Below are 21433 nucleotides of genomic sequence, written 5' to 3' on the forward strand. Positions count from 1 at the left end.
ACCACCTGTCTGCACCACCATTAAAAACAACAAAAATAGTCATTACTGTTCTGCACGTTACTTCTCGGATGTCATCAAATGTAACAGGTACCATATATCCCACATGCCTGTTGAACAGTGACAACAGGAAATGGAAGTAATGCTATATTATTGATATATATTATCTGTAAATATACATGCACACAGATGTATTTTTTGAGAACAGTTTGTTGCACTTTAAAAAGAAGTATACAAAACTGAAAGGAAAACATTCATTTCCTAATGTGCAGGGAAACAACAACAGTGACAGAAAATATCTTCCAGCTGATTTCAGGTCAGTCAAAATAAAGTACTAAAAAAGAGGCAGTCTGACCTCAAGTTGACTTAAGAGTGTGTACAGCTACAGCAATTACACCTTGTAGACCTAAAGAGACATACTAAGGTTCACACAACTGCATAACAACATATTGTGTGCTAATTAATGCTCTTTGCTTTATAAAACAGCATATTCTCTGTCCTATGGTGAGTAGCACCACAGGATATCTGCTGGAATATTATTACAGATTGAAATGAATTGTGAATATTTAGTTCCCCACCTTTTTCTTCATTTTCACATTTTTGAATATGGCGTGAACTCTCCACGTTTTTGCAAACATAGCTCCAAATGCTGTGGTGTAGCCAACTGTAAGAATCCAGGTTCTAACCTGAATGACAATAAAAGAGGAATGAGGATAAAGAATAAAGAATATCCCTTAGTGGCTCAAAAAAGCAGATTATGTTTACAATTAAAGAACTTTATTTACTAGTAACTGAAGTATTTCAATCAATCAAAATATTTACATTCAGAAAATCTACAGTATTATAACTTAGACCCAAAATTAAAAATCTTTTTCATTCTTTCTGGATGTTACTCGTCAAACTTTACACAGGAATCAAAAATGATCCAACTGTTTTAATCTTTCAAATGCAGTGCTATTTTGCCTTTCCTCTGTCTTTTAACGTGAAAAAAGAAATATGGTTATGTCCTAATGATTCTTCTTTATAATTAGTCTGTGTTAGAAGTTCTTAGCAAATCACATTATTTATGACACAGGCTAAAGATAATGGCCTGAAATTATAGCAGGGGATATAATCATACAAAATTTCAAGCTCTAATATTTTAGCAGAGGTATTAATATGTTAAGAATAAACGATTAAACGCCTTTGCTGACATTGGGGAAAGCAACATTTGCATGTTAGTATCTCACAACATAAGCTCAGGACCATTGATTTTAAAAAAACATAATGAGAAAATAAAGTATTGATCACATTTGTGAGAATCATTTTGTTAACCCAGTAGAATAAGGTAGATTTTCTGCTATGACCTTGACATATTGCTTTGATACTGCAACACAATCGTTCAAACAATATGTATTTCTCTGAAGTTGTTTTATAGCACTGAAGTCAATGACAAAGCATACTCCATGTATTTTCCCCCAAAAAATCAGAGAATGAGTGGAAAAACAAAAAAGACAAAATGAATCTGACCCCAAAATGAGACACATATTCTGGAAAGGGCACAATTTAACATAAAAATGAACATTGCCATTAGATGAATCTTGTAAACAGCCTGCACAAAAAGAGAAGAGTCACTGAAAAGATCTTCACAACCTGCCATGTAACACTGGCAGACATTATACAGTGAGAAGCAGCTGCTGTTGAATCTGAGAAAATGTCAGAAATGTGACACTCTTTCCAAATAAAGAACATATCCTTGGACCCAATAGTTTTGTGAGTAAATGCATTGTGTGGTGTGGCATTGTGTGGTGTGGTACTGAGTCAAATAGACCAGAAAAATGTAGCTCTTGATCTCTTCTGGATTAGCTGATTTCAGTTGGAGCAGTGGTAGGGACACCATTATTACCTGTAGTGCCTCTACACAAAAAATGGTGACAAAATCAGACAGGGTTACTATCAGGTGATGTTTACTCCAAAGTGTTTGTGCCTAGGTTCAGCCATGAAGAAGAATAGTCAATTGGGAGAGGTAGCTGAAGACTACTGGTGCCTCTGGAACCAAAACCCAACGTGGGTCAATGCTTTCCAGAGAAGAGGGTAACGGGAAAAAAACTGAACGTATGGGGGTGAAGATTGTCTGAATAAACATGAAATGAGAACTCAAAAAAGGCATTTCAATTTTCAGATTTTTAAAGTGCCATTTCTTATAGCAAACAATGAATATATGCTTTGGAAATTAATTTACCTTTTTGGAAAATAATTATGGGAAATCATCAAAGTCACAGTGCATTTCATGATTGTTGTCAAGATCAAGCAAATAACGAGCATACTTTGATAGTTTTCACAAGAGTAAAATTTTGGTATTGTCCTGTAGAACACCACCATTGATGTTTCTCTTGAATGATGTAGGCCGAAATATCCTAACAACATCGTCTGGGCCATATGAAGACCTGGTGACTTGCTTTTCTCCATAAAGCAATGTTGTTTGCTCCATTTTTATTTCTGGTTGCATTTTTTAGGTCACGAGATTCACTTGTTTGAATTTTTTGGGACTGGGGATTTGTAAAGATTTGTTTTCAGTGGTACTCTTTTGTTGATAGATTTAGGATTAGTCAGTCAATAATGGAGCAGAGTACTTTGAGAGTAGAACTTTGTAAACCACCAGCTGCACCAAATTTAAGCAGGTGAGCAAAGCAGCATGAAAATACAAAGATAAGCAAAACACCAATTTCATACAGTTTGTTTGCAACTTAGTTTGTGGGAGTGCTTTTAGTTACATTGCATTCATTTTTAATTTAAGTCTGTGACTTAGTTTGGAGGAATATTTTTATGTGCATTACACAAAATACATTTTAAATTTAAATCTGTAACTTAGCATTGGGGAGGGCTTTTCTATGTAATTAATTACACAACTTGTTTTTAATCATTAAAAGTGATAATTTGACAGCCAAAATTCTACAAAATTAATATTTTTAACAAGGTCATTGAGGTTATGGTATGCAAATAAGTTTCGCACAAAGGCAAAAGATTTCAACTCTCCTGATGTAGAGCAGGTGGATCCTCTCAGATTGTTTCTATGATAGCTTATTAATATGTTCTTGGGATCTGGGCAACACTGGCAAGGCAGCATTTATTGCCCCTACCTCATTACCCTGAGAGCATTAGGGCAACCTCATGATATGGGGCTGGAGTCAGGTGTGGGCCAAACCAAATGAAAATGGCAGTTTTCGTTGCATGATGACATTAACAAACCAACTAAAAACAAGCTAACAGCTTTCTTGGTCATTTTCTCGTGCTCATCTACAAATGATCAGAATATTAAAATCAATTTACAACATACCACTGTGGGACTTCAACTCATGACCCCTGGATTACTAATCCATATTATAACAATAGACTACCAAATTTGTAGATGCTGTACATAGCTGCAAAGGTTAGTTTTTCCACATACATTGGCTATTTTTATTGATGAGTTATCGTATTAGGTTGTACACAACTTTTACTGTCAACAAGTAAAAATGATCTTTACTTTTGGCATGTCTGGCAAGCTGAAAGGTACTTTGGAGAGGTTTGTTTGAGACAAGATTTGGAATAAGGTCCTAAGTTATTTCAAAGCTGGTTAAAGGCTGTCTTGACCTGACAGACAGAATGATTATTTGAAGAACATGACACCCTAGTTTAAGAATTGTTTTACAGAATTGTCATTTAAGTTACAGAATTGAATATTTTTTTTAAACTGTCACTTTTAATTTGATGCATCTTTTATATGAACAATGGCAAAGCATTCGGCATGTCAAACTGAGAAACTTGCTGAAGTTCTCTGACTGCAGGTGTCATGTGATTATCTTTAAGAGTGATGTCCCTTCAAGATCTTAGTATGCTAATGAGCTGAGTACTGAGTACCAGGATGCAGTCATGTGACTACATGCCAGTCTCACTCTGCAACTGTAACACCTCGAGGCATGTCATGTAAATAGTTAACTCTGCACAGTATATACTTGTTAGCTGTTAATAAACCTGTTTGAGATCTTCAATCAACTGAACTTCATGCATCAGACGAACATAAAAAGCTTCTCATTACATGGTGGCAGCTGTGGTGAGAAAACAAAATCCAAGACTGAAGACCACAGGAAAGCTGCTTTAAAAACTACCTACAGCTAAAAGAGAGAAAGTTAAAAGAAACACTGATGCAAACAGTGTAAAGAAGGAAAAACTCACCAAAAGCTGTAGAAGACAGAACTGAACAACAGGCTGCAAATCAATCACTGTGATTGGGTGAGTCAGTGTGTCGTCAGTAGAGAAATCCCAGTTTAAAAAAAAACAAGCCTTGAGGTGCTTGAAAAAAATCGATTCTTTTCAAAGGCTCAGTGGGAGAAAAAATGGGGAGACCCAATTACTCCCCCAGATTAATCGGGTCACCACCATCACAGGAGACACCCAACAGCAAAAAAGCACGGGAATCCTCCATTCGCACAGCTCACAGCTGAAGCTGTAAACAGAAACCCCATGAAATCACTCCAGCATGAAGAGCTTTCACTCACTCAACCAGAGTTTAAAAAAACATTAAAACCACTCAACCATGAAGAATTGCCAATTGAACAGCTGTATAAACAAACACTAGCAAAAAAAATCACTTGAAATACCTATTGCACAACTGTGTAAATAAACAGACTACAGTGCTGGAAGCTAAATAAACAGAAAAGCTGCTCCTGCCGATCAAACCAGCCAGTCCAAAGAACAGAGATTTTTTTTTAAAGGAAAGCAGTACAGAGTCACAGAACCAGGGTCTTAAAGCAAATTTTAAAGCAAAAGAACAGCAGAAAGGTGGATACCAATCTTCCCAGCATTAACTGGAAAGTCTTGATATCATATCATTCAAACTGTTCCAACAGAGAATGCAATTATGCTTTAAAGACCAAGCAATTACAGAAACAGAAAAACAGGCTGTAAAAATAATGACAGCGAATGGAAATGAGGGATTGCACAGAATCAATACTTCTGGATTATCTGAACAGGATCAGAACGATCCCACAAAGATATGGAAAGTGCTGGATGATCAGCTCTAATTGAAAGTGAATTTTCAAATTCACTGTCTGGAATTGATATCTGACAGGCAACAGCCACAGGAATCAATAGACCAGTTTGTCAGTAGATCCTGTAGCAAGGGCAATGAATGCAATTTCTCAGAAGCCACACTTTCAGACTATATAATGGAGCTGGCGATTGTATCAACACCCATTGAAGCATTTCAGAAAGTCCTCTTAGTGAAAAAGAAAGGTCACAGCATCGATGCACTGCTGAAAGATGGCAGGAAATATGAAGCCATTGTAGCTGGATAATAGCATCTGTAAGCACTAGATGTAACCAACAGTATCAGCACCATAATTAGATCAAAAACAGCAAGCAAGCTGTGTGATAAGTGTGGTCTGTCCCACTCACCACAAAATTACCCTGCATTTTGCGACCTGTGCAAGGCATGCTGTGCAAAAGGACACTGGGCCGGCCTATGCAAGAATTCTGCATCAAAAGGCACAGCCAGAAGCCACGTTAGGACATGAGCCAACAGAAGAGAGGTGCAGTAACTGGCAGCAGCAGCAAGGAAAGCACCAGAGATCTGCATAAATTCAAGCTGATACATGAGGTCCACAGTGAAACAGGCCTGAGACAAGACTTAGAGAGAAGTAGTTCTCAGACAGAAGATATACAGGCATTCTACACTGTGAACCTGACACATCACGTTGATGAAGACCAACAACTGGAAGCTTTCCCCCCTATCATCATGTGCCCAAAGAAAGCTGGCAAGCGTACACTCAAGGTCAAGATTAACACCGGCACTAGTGCAAATATCCTGCCAGTCTGAATCATCAAAGATATATACCGGAGTCATTGGAAATCAATGATACAACCAATAACTGCCAAATTATACACATACAATGCATCATCCATCCCTTGCAGTGGCACATTACAATGCAATGCAGCTATGGCAAGTTGGCATTATCATTGAACTGTTTATTTTCTCCTCTGTTTAAAAACAGTGAATCTTTAAGACTGAGAGTTGCTCTCAGTCTCTTGGGGCACAGTGTGCCTGCAGCAAGCCTGTTTCCTGGGAAACAGTAGAAGAGAGAGAGAGAGCCACCTGCTGTATTGTAACAGTTAACAGTGTAAAGACTGGCCAGAACCAGTTTGAACTGGAGATCAGCGAAGCATGCTCACTGAAGGAAAGGATCGTTCTCTCTTAGCAGAAAAACTACATTAATCTTCAGGCTCTGTATTGCCTAAGGAGTGAAAAACACTGTAAAATAACATCTGTATTGTTGGAGGTAGCAAATTCCTTTTTTACTTCCAAACTCTAAGCAGTCTTTGCTTCAGGACTGACTCTCTGTTAAAAGCAAAATACTGCAGATGCTGGAAATCTGAAATAAAAAACAAGAAATGCTGGAAATACTCAGCAGGTCTGGCAGCATCTGTGGAGAGAGAAGCAGAGTTAACGTTTCAGGTCAGTGACCCTTCTTCAGAACAGACTCTCTGTTGCCTGTTTGTGTTTGCTGGAATTCTCAGTAAAGTTTCTACTGAAAGACTAGCAATTTTAAAATCCAAATAGACCTGTTGCTATACTCTTTGTTGAAAGAACTGTGTGATGCCTGCTGCAACCGATGTGCGTTGCACGTCTAGCCCTTAAAGACTGCTACAGTACATTTCATATGTGGTACACCCTGCTGCTAATGTGGAGGGGGTGAATGTTTAAGGTGGTGGATGGGGTGCCGATCAATCAGGCTGCTTTGTCCTGGATGGTATTGAACATCTTGAGTGTTGTTGGAGCTGCACTCATCCAGGCAAGTGGAGAGTATTCTATCACACTCCTGACTTGTGCCTTGTAGATGGTGGACAGGCTCTGGGAAGTCAGGAGGTGAACCTCTGACCTGCTCTTGTAGCCACAGTATTTATATGGCTGATCCAGTTAAGTTTCTGGTCAATGGTAACCCCCAGGATGTTGCTAGTGGGGGATTCAGTGATGGTAATGCTGTTGAATGTCAAGGGGAGCTGGTTAGATTCTCTTTTGTTGGAGATGGTTATCGCCTGAAACTTGTGTGGCAAATGTTACCTTGCCACTTATAAGCCCAAGCCTCAATGTTGCCAAGGTCTTGTTGCATATGGATACGGACTGCTTCAATATCTGAAGAGTTATGAATGGTACTGAACATTGTGCAATCATCAGCGAACATTCCCACTTCTGATCTTATGGTGGAGGGAAGGTCATTGATGAATCAGCTTAAGATGGTTGGGGTTAGGAAACTAAGCTGAGGAAATCTTGCAGCGATGTGCTGGGGCTTAAATGTTTGGCCTCCAACAACCACAACCATCTTCCTTTGTGCTAGAGTGGAGAGTTTTCCCTCTGATTCCCACTGACTTCAAGGGCTCCTTGATGCCACACTTGGTTAAATGCTGCCTTGATATCAAGGGCAATCACTCTCACCTCCTCTTAAATTTGGGGATTGGTACAAGTTGAGCACATGTAGTTTCTACCACATTATAGAAAAAGGCCACTAACCTCCAAAATCAAGTAGGCATAAAATCTACATGAGAAATAAATATCTCATTTCATATAGCCATTGAAATGTAAAGTATACCATGTAGTTTGATGGGCCAAAAGTAATGCAATTAATTCAGTTCCCAATAAAAGGTGACATCCCAATTATTAGCTCTTTCTTTTCCCATCTCCGGTTCATCCTCAATTAATGCAGATCATTTTGTTTCTATTCTGGGTTTACCCCAGTAATAACATAACAATGTCAAAAATGTTTCCTTGGTTATGAAGCAATTCCAAGAGGGCCTGTAAAGTATGTGCTACTTCATCATATGTCTACAACAATTTATGATCCTCCTGCTTTGTACCATAAAACCCAACTTAATGAGTTAATTCTTAAGTTGAAATCGAAGAAGTTTTTTTCAAGAGCTTATGGACTTGAATGTGTCAGACAAGTCTCTGATATACTCAAAATTTTCAGCGGGCTTCACTTCCCTTTTTTCCTTTCCTTTGATCTCTCAATACTGCAATTACAATTCTGTGACTCAACTAATCTTATTCTGATAGCATTTACTTTCCCTGAGAGCTGTAAACTGTTGCTCCACATAAAGATATTACAGTACAATAACAAACATTGATATGCTGGCCAATTACAACAGTACCTCAAAGTACAAGCCATTAAGCTAGCCATTATCTACACTGTGTTCCTTGAAAATAATATGACAGGTTCACAAACATTGTTGTTTCACCAGGAGTCTCACACTTGAGATTATGATCTCTTGCTCTGTCGCCCCAGGATTGCAATTTCAACTAAAATAAAAGCAAAATACTGCGGATGCTGGAAATCTGAAACAAAAACAAGAAATGCTGGAATCACTCAGCAGGTCTGGCAGCATCTGTGGAAAGAGAAGCAGAGGTAACGTTTCGGGTCAGTGACCCTTCTTCGGAACCCGAAGTTCCGAAGAAGGGTCACTGACCCGAAACGTTAACTCTGCTTTTCTTTCCACAGATGCTGCCAGACCTGCTGAGTGATTCCAGCATTTCTTGTTTTTGTTGCAATTTCAACTGTTGTTTCTTTGTTTTTTCTAATGGAGAGTGATAGATGGCAAGGCGAACCTATTGCGATGGCTATCTGATGATCCATAGAAGAAGTGAAAGGGCTCTATTTAAACTATTTACAGTTCATCATCCTTTCCTCAATTCCAGTAAAGGTATTAAAATATCGGCTAAACACATGCAGCAGAAATTTGATCTGGGATACTTACACTATCCTGACATGAGTCACAATTCACTATAAGCATAACGCTTAAAAGGGATCTTTGACAGCAAATGTGGGAAAAAATGAGAAAATAACTGCACTGATTTTATTATTAAAGTTACTGTAAGCTCAATGCAAATTTACAACGAGTGCGAAATAGAATCTGTGCTGTCAGCAGACCTTCAAACAGGCCTGTATTTACATCATAAGAGTTTGGCAAATCTTTTGCAATTTGGAAACTTGTGAAAAAAAATTACGGCATGATTTGGTTTTTCTCTGTCTCAAACAAAAAAATAGCCAAGCAATTTATCAGGAAAACAGTGGCCTCTAAATTCTTTCTGCTGGGATGGACTAAAAGTCACATATCAATTGACCAGTATGCAAGACATTTCATCATATCCTTACCCTTGGTGCTCCTGCCACTGGACTCAATACCCACACTCTTCATCACTGGCACACTGAAGTTGCAGTATGTATAGGATGCAATGCAGCAACTCACCAAGCTTACTTCATCTGAACCTTCAAGCCACAAAATATCTACCACCAAGAAGGACAAGAGCAACATCATATTGGGAACACCGTGACCTGCAACTTCACATTCAAGTCAGACACCTTTCTGATTTGGACGTGCGCCTGTCATTTCCCCATTGTCACTTGGTCAATATCCTGGAATTCTCTACCTAAGATCATCAGCACAAGGAGTTCAGCAGGTCAAAGAAATGGCCCATTACCTTCTCAGGGCAACTAGTGATAGACAATAAATGTGGCCATGCCAGCATCACCCACATTCTGAGAACAAATTTTAAATAAAAATTCTATTATTGTTCATAGAAATATACATAATAGAATCCTGCCTGTGCAGTACTTACAGTACAGAGAGTCTCAAATGTGTTGGGCATTACAAATGATCCATCAAGGCCAAAAAGGAATATGGATGCATAAGAGAGCATCCCCCCAAGGATAATAAGGTTGTTCATGTAAGGGCTGGACATCTTTATCAACCTGCAGAAAGGAACAGACATATGGAAACTTTAGTTCTAACAAGGTCATTCTTTGGTTCTTGTAGTAATGAGTGGTCTTTGTTATACAATTAGTGATTGTGTAAAGACGATCTCTTTTTAGTAATACAGGAAAAACTTCTTAAATAGATATGCATAAATGTGATTGAAAACTATCAGTAACTAAGTGACTGATTAAGTTTGCTGGTATAATATAACAGATGCTGCATGTATTTTGGAGAAGAAAACAAATATGGAGACTTAAAAGAAGCTTCCAAATGATGCGAACTGTAAAACAAGAGTAAATGACTACAATATGGGGCACCATGACACAACACTCTGGGAGATAAAATCCATTTGCCTGGAAAATGATTTAAAAGTAAATCTGCACATAGGGATGGAAATCCCTGTTTTCCCCAAAGATGCAAGAATGTTCTGCATTTCCTGAACTCCTAATAAAAATTCTGGATTTTGTAAAATATGAATCCTGAGAACAGTTCACGAGAAGTAACAAGATAATAAATCAGCCAATTACAGCTCACCTATGTTGATGATCCTTTAATGTTATTAAATAGCTAACAAACCACTTAAATTTGTCAAAATATTGAAAGTGCGGTGTGTGCAACTGTAACCAGAAGTGGCTAAAAAACAGTAGATTTATTCAAATCTGGCCAACAGTAAACAGGTAACTATTTTGTGAGTGCCACTTCTAAACAATGGCAGTTTTGAGCACTGTGATTGCTACTTGGGAACAGTGTGACTAAAAAAAAATGTTCATCGATTATTGGTTTATGATGACCACTGTTTGCTGGTAACCACAGAAAGAAAAAAATCCTCAATTTATAAAACTCCTTTCAGGTCACAGGGCATCCCAAAGTGCATTTCCCCACCAGTCACAACAGAGCCTTCTTTGAGACAGAACCTGCATCTATTGAAAACAAGATTACCCATGCCAGAGGTGGCACCGTAATGGTGGAAGAAATCCTGCCCGGTGTGCACAGTGAGAAAAGGTGTGCTGGCCTGTCAATTGACAGAAGTCCAGGACCCACCTCACGGTATTTGGTTTGACATCCCTGAGACTTTTGATAAAAAAATGGTATTTTTAAAGGAAGTTGATAGGCCATGACCCACGTGTTTCTGGAGGAAGGCTCGACAATACCCAGAGTGTGCAGCATTTCCTGTGTTTTGCAACCTCTCCCGATTGGCAGGTGCCTGAGATATGCCTCTGTTGTTGAAGGTGCTGCCAGGATTACTAAAATGAAGGACCTGCCCCCTGACCCTGGGAAGTCTGGTGCGGCAATAGAGATTCCCAGCAGGTACAGCCCAACACTTGTCAGATATCACATCCATGGATTTTTACATTGTATTTGTGCTAATATGGGAACTAAATCTGTTACTTTGCACTGCAATGTGATATTCTTTTTATGTACGATTATCAGAATACATTGTTAATTGACATGCGATCAAAATAAATTGATGATTTTTTTGAACCAGCTCATTGCTCAACAGCAATTGCATGACTATTTCAAATGCTCATGTCATTTGCCAGTAATCTTATCAGCCAACAGTAAACAGGTAACCATTTTGTGAGTACCACTTTTGAACAATGACAGTTTTGAGCACTGTGGGGTGGAATCTTATGGACTTAGTCCCTACTAGAACAGCAGGACCATTTTTTGAGTTGGGAACCTGATTTCCTAATGGGTGAGCTTTGCTGAGGCTCTTTCCCAGAGCAACAGCATTAGTATCCCGTCTACGAGCTCCCCGAACAATTAGAGAGAGCAGGCAGGATGATGTGTCCATTCCGTCAAAGGAAGGCTTTCTAATTAAAGGAGCCATGGCATGGGTTAGAAACGTTCACCAGCACTTGGATTTTGGAGGCTGTGTCAACCACAGGTATAAATAGGAGACCTAGGAAGGCTGCTCCCAGGACTCTCACTCTTACCTGGAGATCCTGCTGCAGGGAGGGACTGCAGTGAGTTAAGTTCTTCCAAGGAAGAGGACAACCTCTCCAGCCATGCAGGCGTGGATGGAAATGACCGAGGAAGTCCACAGCAGAAGTTGGTCCCTCCAACTAGGTGACAGTGCAACAAGAAGATCCAGGACCTCAGGAGGGCATGACAGTTGAGTGGCATAACACTTTCACATGCCACGCCCCACACACTTACTTGCCCAGCATTCTCCTGAACAGCATGCCTTAGGTCAGCACACCTTGCAGCTGCACTCATTCCTATCTCTGCAGGCACCTCACATCCCCATCTGAACAGCCAAAACTCACCCTCAGCCTATTGCCCTCTTGCACCCTGCCTCACAGGGACCCTCCTCTTCACACAAGCCATTACAAACATTCACACCTCTTTGCTCTCTCTCCTTGCAGGAGAAGAGGGTATTAAATTTGGCAAGAGGCAGAGACCTGGAGGGTTGCAAGGGGGTTTGGGGTGGCCCTCCAGTGACAGGACCTTGCCAGTCACTGGCAAATCATGCCCACCCGCTCTACTGGGAGGAAGGTCTTGTTCCAGGAGGCTGCAGATGTCAGCAGTGACCTGCTGTGACAGCCTAAGCTTCCTGAGGCTCTGGTGCTCAGACATGTCGAGGGAGCTGGTCCTCTGCATGTAGACACTGTCTTGCCTCCTTCCAGTTGAATCTTGGTGTCTATCCCATCTGTCCGGTGGAGGGGCATGTGGTTGAGGAGAAAACAGCTGGTGCTGCTGCTGGTGTTGCTCCTGTTGCTGCTGGAACTGTTGTTGGTGGTGTTGCTTCTGCTCTTGACCCTCACCAGAGGTGGAAGGTGAAGCTGCATAAGCTGCTCCCATGCCGTGGTGAAGGCTGGCAGCAGAGGAATGCAGCTGAAGGGAGTGAAGTGCAAGATAAGTGAGGTACCTTCCAAGAAGTTGGCAATCTGTCAAGCAGTGATTGCACTCTCTGAAAGAAGAAGCACTTTGAACAGCAGTCTCTCAATGGCCATGTTTGCAGCTCTTCAGTTTCACTGATCAAAGCCTTCCCAGCTTGTCAGTTTCACTGAAGAAGCTCTTCCAGCTGTGCATTCACCTTGGTGACTGGTGAGTTGCTGACACATGGTGGAACCCTTGCACTATTGGGAAAGAAGGAATCCAGGATTAAAATAGCTCTTAATTGACTTTTCAATAGGCTCAATTACTTTCCAGCCAGACCCAAGGAGGTTCCCCAATGAACTCAGAACCCACCCCAGAGAAAGCCGGAAGAGGATGGATGATGTGGGGATCCCACCCTGATGTCAATTTCAGGGACCTTACCTCCCCACCAGCACCAGATCCCACCAACAGTTGGCTGGGAAAATTCTGCCTGTGATTTCTCATTGGGAGCAATGTGAGTGAAAAATGTTCTTCTATTATTGGTTTATTATAATCACTAAAACAAAAAAAACACAATTTATGAAGCACTTTTCATGTCACAGGGCATCCCAAAGTGTTTCCACCCAATGAATTACTTCTGAAGTGGAGTCACTGTTTTGCAGGCAAACATGGCAGTCAATTTATACAACAGCATGATAGGCACTATAGAAATGCAAGTTTTTAAAAATAATATATTTGCACTATTTACCAATGAGACAAAGCTAGGTGGTATAGTAAGTAGTGTAGCCGGGATCATAGAATTATCAAGGGACATTGATTAATTGAATGGACGAACAGGTGACAGATGGATTTTAATGCAGGTAAGTGTAAGTCATCCATTTTGGACCAAAAAAGGATAGATCTGAGCATTACTGAAATGGTGAATACCTAGTAACAGTGGAGGTCCAAACAGATTTATAGTTAATGTATTCAAATCACGAAATTGTGGTAGTCAGGTACAAAACAATCAAAAAAGCTAATTGAGGGTTGACCTTTATAACATAAGCGCTAGAATATAAAGGGACGGAAGTTTTACGATAGCTATACAAAGCCCTGGTTAAACCACATCTATAGTACTGTGTATAGTTCTGGACACTGCACCTTAGAAATAGAATTTTGGCCCTCGAAGGAGGGCAGCACAGATTCACCAGAAAGTTACCAAGGCTCCAAGGTTTCGATTATGAGGAAAGATTGCATAAACTTGCCTTGTATTCCCTGGAAAGTAGAAGGTTAAGAGGTTGAGGTTTTTTAGGATTTTGAAAGGAATTGATAAGTTAGGTAGAGAGAAACCTTTTTTGCTGGTCGGGAGTCCAGGACAAGGGAACATAACTTTAAAAGCCGAGCCAGACCATTGAGGAGAGAATTTAGGAAACACTTCTTCACATAAAGGGTGGTAGAAATATGAAACTCTCTCCACAAAAAGCAGTAGATGTTAGTTCAATTAATATTAAATCTGAGATTGATAGATTTTTGCTAGCCAAGGGAATAAAAGGATATGGAGCCAAGACAGGGTGAAGGGAGTTAAATACATTTCATCCATGATCTCATTGACTAACAGAACATACTTGAGGGGCTGAATGGTCTACTCCTGTTCCTAGGTACCAGAAACTGATGGAAAAAATGTATTTTGTGCACCTGCTTGGTATATGGAATGAAGGTGATCATTGATTTAACAATGTTAACGTTTCAGGTCAGTAATCTTTCATCAGAAGAGCTCTGATGAAAGGTCACCGAACTGAAACGTTAACTCTGCTTCTCTCCCCACAGATGCTGCCAGAACGGCTGAGCTTTTCTAGCACTTTCTGTTTTTGTTTCAGATTTCCAGCATCTGTAGTATTTTACTTTTATTGATTTAGCAATGTTCAGCTTTCAGGTATCAGTTTTATGCCTTAAACTTTAGTTTTGAAACTTGGCAATGGATTTTTCAAAGCAAATGCAATCAATAAGATGAATGATGTGGAATAAATATTTCAGAGGCTGCTGGACTAAATTTGTCACTGGACAATTACAGTGTTTTTTTGTGAGAATGGAATGTCCAGAATCATTAACTTAATTGAAATGCAATGGGGTCCTTCATCTTTATACTGATTAACCCATTGCTATGGAGTTGGAAAGCAAGAACTAACATTGCCTGGTTGAAAATGTAATTGCTTTACCCTCCACAATACTCAAAACTGCATTGAATGAAAAGCATTACAAATCAACATTTTCTTGAGGTGGCAGAGATGACCCCATAATTACTTAGAAAGTAAATGTTTTACCATTAGCATTTGCCTTCCTTCTCAGAAATGTCAAAAGCCACCATCTCTGATTAGTTGCTTTTAAATTTGAAAAAAAAAACAATCAATTTGATAACCAGCTTGAATATTAATATCTTAATTTTTTTTTGTTTTTCTCTTGCTCCCCACAGTATCTATTATGTTCCATGCCTAACCAACAGAATGGATCTGTCAATTTCTCCAATGACTATGATGATGAATGAATATTTTCCTATTCATTGAGCTCAGTAATGCTGTGCAGATCTGGAGTAAAATACTCACTTTACTCTTTGGCTTGCAGGGCTGTGAAAAGCTACACAAACTCTTCATAAATTTTTTTTTATTCAATCATGCGATGTGGGCGTCGCTGGCCGGGCCAGCATTTATTGTCCATCCCTAATTGCCCTTGAGAAGGTGGTGGTGAGCTGCCTTCTTCAACCGCTGCAGTCCATTTGGGGTAGGTATACCCACAGTGCTGTTAGGAAGGGAGTTCCAGGATTTTGACCCAGCGACAGTGAAGGAACGGCAATATAGTTCCAAGTCAGGATGGTGTGTGACTTGGAGTGGAACTTGCAGGTGGTGGTGTTCCCATGCATTTGCTGCCCTTGTCCTTCTAGTTGGCAGAGGTCGCGGGTTTGGAAGGTGTTGTCTAAGGAGCCTTGGTGCATTGCTGTAGTGCATTTTGTAGATGGTACACACTGCTGCCACTGTGCGTCAGTGGTAGAAGGAGTGAATGTTTGTAGATGGGGTGCCAATCAAGCAGGTTGCTTTGTCCTGGATGGTGTCGAGCTTCTTGAATGTTGTTGGAGCTGCACCCATCTAGGCAAGTGGAGAGTATTCCATCACACTCCTGACTTGTGCCTTGTAGATGGTGGACAGGCTTTGGGGAGTCAGGAGGTGAGTTACTCGCCGCATGATTCCTAGCCTCTGACCTGTTCTTGTAGCCACGGTATTTATATGGCTGCTCCAGTTCAGTTTCTGGTCAATGGTAGCCCCTAGGATGTTGATAGTGGGGGGATTCAGTGATGGTAATGCCGTTGAATGTCAAAGGGAGATGGTTAGATTCTCTCTTCTTGGAGATGGTCATTGCCTGGCACTTGTGTGGCACGAATGTTACTTGCCACTTCTCAGCCCAAGCCTGGATATTGTCCAGGTCTTGCTGCATTTCTACACGGACTGCTCCAGTATCTGAGGAGTCACGAATGGTGCTGAACATTGTGCAATCATCAGCGAACATCCCCACTTCTGACCTTATGATTGAAGAAAGGTCATTGATGAAGCAGCTGAAGATGGCTGGGCCCAGGACACCACCCTGAGGAACTCCTGCAGTGATGTCCTGGAGCTCAGATTATTGACCTCCAACAACCACAACCATCTTCCTTTGCGCTAGGTATGACTCCAGCCAGTGGAGGGTTTTCTCCCTGATTCCCATTGACCTCAGTTTTGCTAGGGCTCCTTGATGCCATACTCAGTCAAATGCTGCCTTGATGTCAAGAGCAGTCACTCTCAACTCACCTCTTAAGTTCAGCTCTTTTGTCCATGTTTGAACCAAGGCTGTAATGAGGTCAGGAGCTGAGTGGCCCTGGTGGAACCCAAACTGAGCATCACTGAGCAGGTTATAGCTAAGCAAGTGCCGCTTGATGGCACTGTTGATGGCACCGTCCATCACTTTACTGATGATTGAGAGTAGGCTGATGGGGTGGTAATTGGCCGGGTTGGACTTGTCCTGCTTTTTGTGTACAGGATATACCTGGGCAATTTTCCACATTGCCGGGTAGATGCCAGTGTTGTAGCTGTACTGGAACAGCTTGGTTAGGGGCGCGGCAAGTTCTGGAGCACAAGTCTTCAGTACTATTGCTGGAATATTGTCGGGGCCCATAGCTTTTGCAGTATCCAGTGCCTTCAGTCGTTTCTTGATATCACACGGCGTGAATAGAATTGGCTGAAGTCTGACATCTGTGATGCTGGGGACTTCAGGAAGAGGCCGAGATGGATCATCAACTCCGCACTTCTGGCTGAAGATTGTTGCAAATGCTTCAGCCTTATCTTTCGCACTGATGTGCTGGGCTCCCCCATCATTGAGGACGGGGATATTTGTGGAGCCACCTCCTCCAGTTAGTTGTTTAACTGTCCACCACCATTCACGGCTGGATGTGGCAGGACTGCAGAGCTTCGATCTGATGCGTTGGTTATGGGATCGCTTAGCTCTGCCTATCACATGCTGCTTACGCAGTTTGCCACGCAGATAATCCTGTGTTGTCGCTTCACCAGGTTGACACCTCATTTTGAGTTATGCCTGGTGCTGCTCCTGGCATGCCCTCCTGCACTCTTCATTGAACCAGGTTTGGTCCCCTGGCTTGATGGTAATGGTAGAGTGGGGGATATGCCGGGCCATGAGGTTACGGATTGTGGTTGAGTACAATTCTGCTGCTGCTGATGGCCCACAGCGCCTCATGGATGCCCAGTTTTGCATTGCTAGATCTGTTCGAAATCTATCCCATTTAGCACGGTGGTAGTGCCACACAACACGATGGAGGGTATTCTCAATGTGAAGGCGGGACTTCGTCTCCACAAGGACCGTGCGGTGGTCACTCCTACCATTACTATCATGGACAGATGCATCTGCAGCAGGCAGATTGGTGAGGATGAGGTCAAGTATGTTTTTCCCTTGTGTTGGTTCCCTCACAACCTGCCGCATACCCAGTCTAGCAGATATGTCCTTTAGGACTCGGCCAGCTCGGTCAGTAGTGGTGCTACCGAGCCACTCTTGGTGATGGACATTGAAGTCCCCGAACCAGAGTACATTTTGTGCCCTCGCCACCCTCAGTGCTTCCTCCAAGTGCTGTTCAACATGGAGGAGTACTGACTCATCAGCTGAGGGAGGGCGGTAGGTGGTAATCAGCAGGAGATTTCCTTGTCCATGTTTGACCTGATGCCATGAGACTTCATGGGGTCCAGAGTCGATGTTGAGGACTCCCAGGGCAACTCACTCCCTACTGTATACCACTGTGCCACCACCTCTGCTGGGTCTGTCCTGCCGGTGGGACAGGTCATACCTGGGGATGGTGATGGCAGTGTCTGGGACATTGTCTGTTAGGTATGATTCTGTGAGTTTGACTATGTCAGCCTGTTGCTTGACTAGTCTGTGGGACAGCTCTCCCAACTTTGGCACAAGCCCCCAGATGTTAGTAAGGAGGACTTTGCAGGGTCGACAGGGCTGGGTTTGCCGTTGTCGTTTCCGGTGCCTAGGTCGATACCAGGTGGTCCGTCCAATTTCATTCCTTTTTATTCACTTTGTAGCGGTTAGATACAACTGAGTGGCTTGCTAGGCCATTTCAGACGGCATGTAAAAGTCAACCACATTGCTGTGGGTCTGGAGTCACATGTCGGCCAGACCAGGTAAGGACAGCAGATTTCCTTCCCTAAAGGACATTAGTGAACGTTAGTGATCTTAATAAGCACAAATTTGCTTTCCTCCAACGTTTGTGTTTAAAGTTAATTAATCTATTAATCTATGCAGGAATAGCCAGAGAAATGCTAAACATGGTCAGATAGTCTCTTCGTACTCGCTCCCCTGATTGCACCACTTTTTATGAACAGCGATGATTTTGATAAATATATAAAAAATAAGGAATTTTGGCAACTTAATTACTTGCATCAACACAGTATGGAATCTTATTTCCATGCATTACTGTTCCTCACCTTAATTCGTAGATTTTTAAAAAAAGTTGGAGTTTTCCAAGGTTATTTAATGGCTTGACTCCACTTCGATTGGCAAAAACTGAAGATTAATGTTCGGTGCATGGGTGAAGCGTAATATTAATTCAAGGTCACTCACCATCAATCGAAATAAGATTGCAGCCTATTGTATCAAATGCTTCCTCTTTAACCATGTAATTCAACTGTGTACTACATTCTTATATTGCTAATTTATTTCTTGATGGTGTGCCATATGCGACTGAGTAGGCTTACTGGCAGCATTTAACACGAGTAGGATAAGTAAACTATGCAGCAGACTGCCAAGTTCATACTTAGTCATTACTAATATCATAGAATCTTACAGATCAGGAGGAGTGAATTTGGCCTGTTGTACCCATATAGCTTTCTGAAAGTGCGATCTTGTAAATTCATTCTTGTGATGTGGGCGTTGCTGGCATGACTGCATTTATTGCTCATCCCTACATGCCCCAGGTGGAGGTAGTGTGCCTTCCTCTTGATACAACTGAGTGGCTTGCTAGGATACTCCAGAGGGCAATTAAGTGTCAGCTATCTTGGTGTGAGGATTGGAGTCACATATAGACCAGAGTGGATAAGGATGACAGATTTTCTTCTCCAAAGAACACCAGCGAACTGGTTGGGTTTATTTTTTATGACAAACCAACAGTTCTGTAGTCACTTTTCAGATTAAAAAAATGAAATTCATATTCTCAACATGACACACTGATTCTATGGGTGTTCTGCTACAGTTATGGAGGTAGAACTTGTTTTTTATTCTTTCATGGGATGTGGGTGTCGCTGGCAAAGCCAGCATTTGTTGCCCATCCCTAATTGCCCTTGACAACTGAGTGTCTTGCTGGGCCATTTCAGAGGGTAGTTAAGAGTCAACCACATAGGCCAGACCAGGTAAGGATAGCAGATTTCCTTCCCTGAAGGACGTTCGTGAACCAGATGGTTTTTTACAACAATCTAAGATAGTTTCATGGCACCATTACTGAGACTAACTTTCAATTCCAGATTTTTAAAATTAATTTTAAAATTTCACCAGTTGCTGTGGTGGGATTTAAACTCATATTTCCATGGTATTAGCCTGGGCCTCTGGATTACAATTCCAGTGCCATTACCACTATGTCACCGTCTCCTCTCATAAGAACTAGGAGCAGGAATAGGCAATTCAGCCCCTCCAGCCTGCTCCGCCATTCAATATAATCATGGCTGATCTCATCTCGGCCTCATCTCCACTTTCCTGCCCGTTCTCCATCAGCCTTCAACTCATAACTAATTAAAAATCTGTCATCTCCTCCTTAAATTTACTCAATGTCCTGGCATCCACCGCACTCTGGGGTAGTGAATTCCACAGACTCATGACCCTTTGAGAGAAGTAATTTCTCCTCATCTCTCAGGAGAACCATCATGGAATTTCAGAGTCACGTTGAAGAATCATGACTCTAACAACATTTTCAATTAAACATGCCAGTTGTGTACAAGTAATGGGAGCCAAAAAAGTTAAAAATGGCAGTTTTAGTGCAGGCATAACTGTCCTAAATTCTACACTCATAACTGTTATTTTGCATCACTTCGCTGAATGTGAAAAGTTGCTGCGTGATGGCCTGATGGCAAAGCATGTTGGTGTACTCGCAAAACCTGCCATGCAGCACCAGGATATGGGTTTTTAGGCCATCTGGAAGCAATGGAACATAAAAATAAAGATTCAAGAAAATATCACAGACTAGGATAGAAACTACAATAAACACAAACGAAGATGCTACACACAAATAGATTAAAGAACACAACAGTAACTGCATATCTCAAAAGTACAAAAGATAAATGAGAAGTGCAGAATTTTACAGCACAGAACGAGGTCACCAAATGGGTTACCATTGATCAGAAGCTGAACTGGAGTAGCGATTTAAATACCATGGCTAGAAGAGCAGGTCAGAGGTGAGGACTCCTGTTGCGAGTAACTCACCTCCTGATTCCCCAAAGCCTGTCCACCATCTAAAAGGCACAAGTCAGGAGTGTGATGGAATACTCTCTACTTGTCTGGATGAGTGCAGCTCCAACAACACTCAAGAAGCTCGACACCATCCAGGACAAAGCAGCCCACTTGATGGGCACCCCATCCGCAAACATTCACTCCCTCCACCACCGACGCACAGTGACAGCAGCGTGTACCATCTACAAGATGCACTGCAGCAATGCACCAAGGCTCCTTAGACAGCACCTTCCAAACCCATGACCTCTACCACATAGAAGGACAAGGGCAGCAGATGCAGGTGATCACTACCGCCTGCAAGTTCCCCTCCAAGTCACACACCATCCTGACTTGGAACTACATCACTGTTCCTTCACTGTTGCTGGGTCAAAATCCTGGAACTTCCTTCCTAACAGCACTGTACCTACCCCACATGGGCAGCAGCTGTTCAAGAAAGCAGCTCACCACCACCTTCTCAAGGGCAATTAGGGATGGGCAACAAATGCTGGCCTAGCCAGCGATTCCCACATTCCAGGAACTAATAAAAAAATTTGACCTATCACATCTGCCTTGGTGCTTTGCTCCCGATGTTTAATCCAATGCCCTCCAAAACATTTAATATTCCTCTTTTTCAAGCAACTAGCTGATTCCTTTTTAAAGAAATTCAGTGATCAAATTCAAACAATGCCTTTTGACAAAGAATTCAACTTTCTAACCACCTCTATGTAAAGAAACTTTTACCAACTTTACCTTTAATTAGTTTTTGGAACATCTTAAATTTCCTACATAGAATTACATGGGGCAGAATTTCATCTGCCAAAGTTTGGGGGAGGATGATGTGGGAGTGGGTTTTTTTAAA

The 21433-nt window shown here is 41.5% G+C and overlaps 1 protein-coding gene across 1 annotated transcript in view; it reads right to left on the bottom strand.

Moving 5' to 3' along the window:
* The window catches only part of gabbr2 (gamma-aminobutyric acid (GABA) B receptor, 2), a 1342876-nt gene that overhangs the window by 212064 nt on the left and 1109379 nt on the right, over positions 1–21433 (bottom strand). Inside the window, exons 11-12 of the mRNA XM_068053043.1 lie at positions 9626–9758; positions 576–683 (exon numbers count right to left, since the gene is read on the bottom strand). Of these exons, the coding sequence (XP_067909144.1) occupies positions 576–683; positions 9626–9758 (241 nt within the window). The remainder of the gene's footprint in view (positions 1–575; positions 684–9625; positions 9759–21433) is intronic.

The sequence above is a fragment of the Heterodontus francisci genome, chromosome 2 (assembly GCF_036365525.1).
Source record: "Heterodontus francisci isolate sHetFra1 chromosome 2, sHetFra1.hap1, whole genome shotgun sequence".
Classification (NCBI taxonomy): Eukaryota; Metazoa; Chordata; class Chondrichthyes; order Heterodontiformes; family Heterodontidae; genus Heterodontus; species Heterodontus francisci.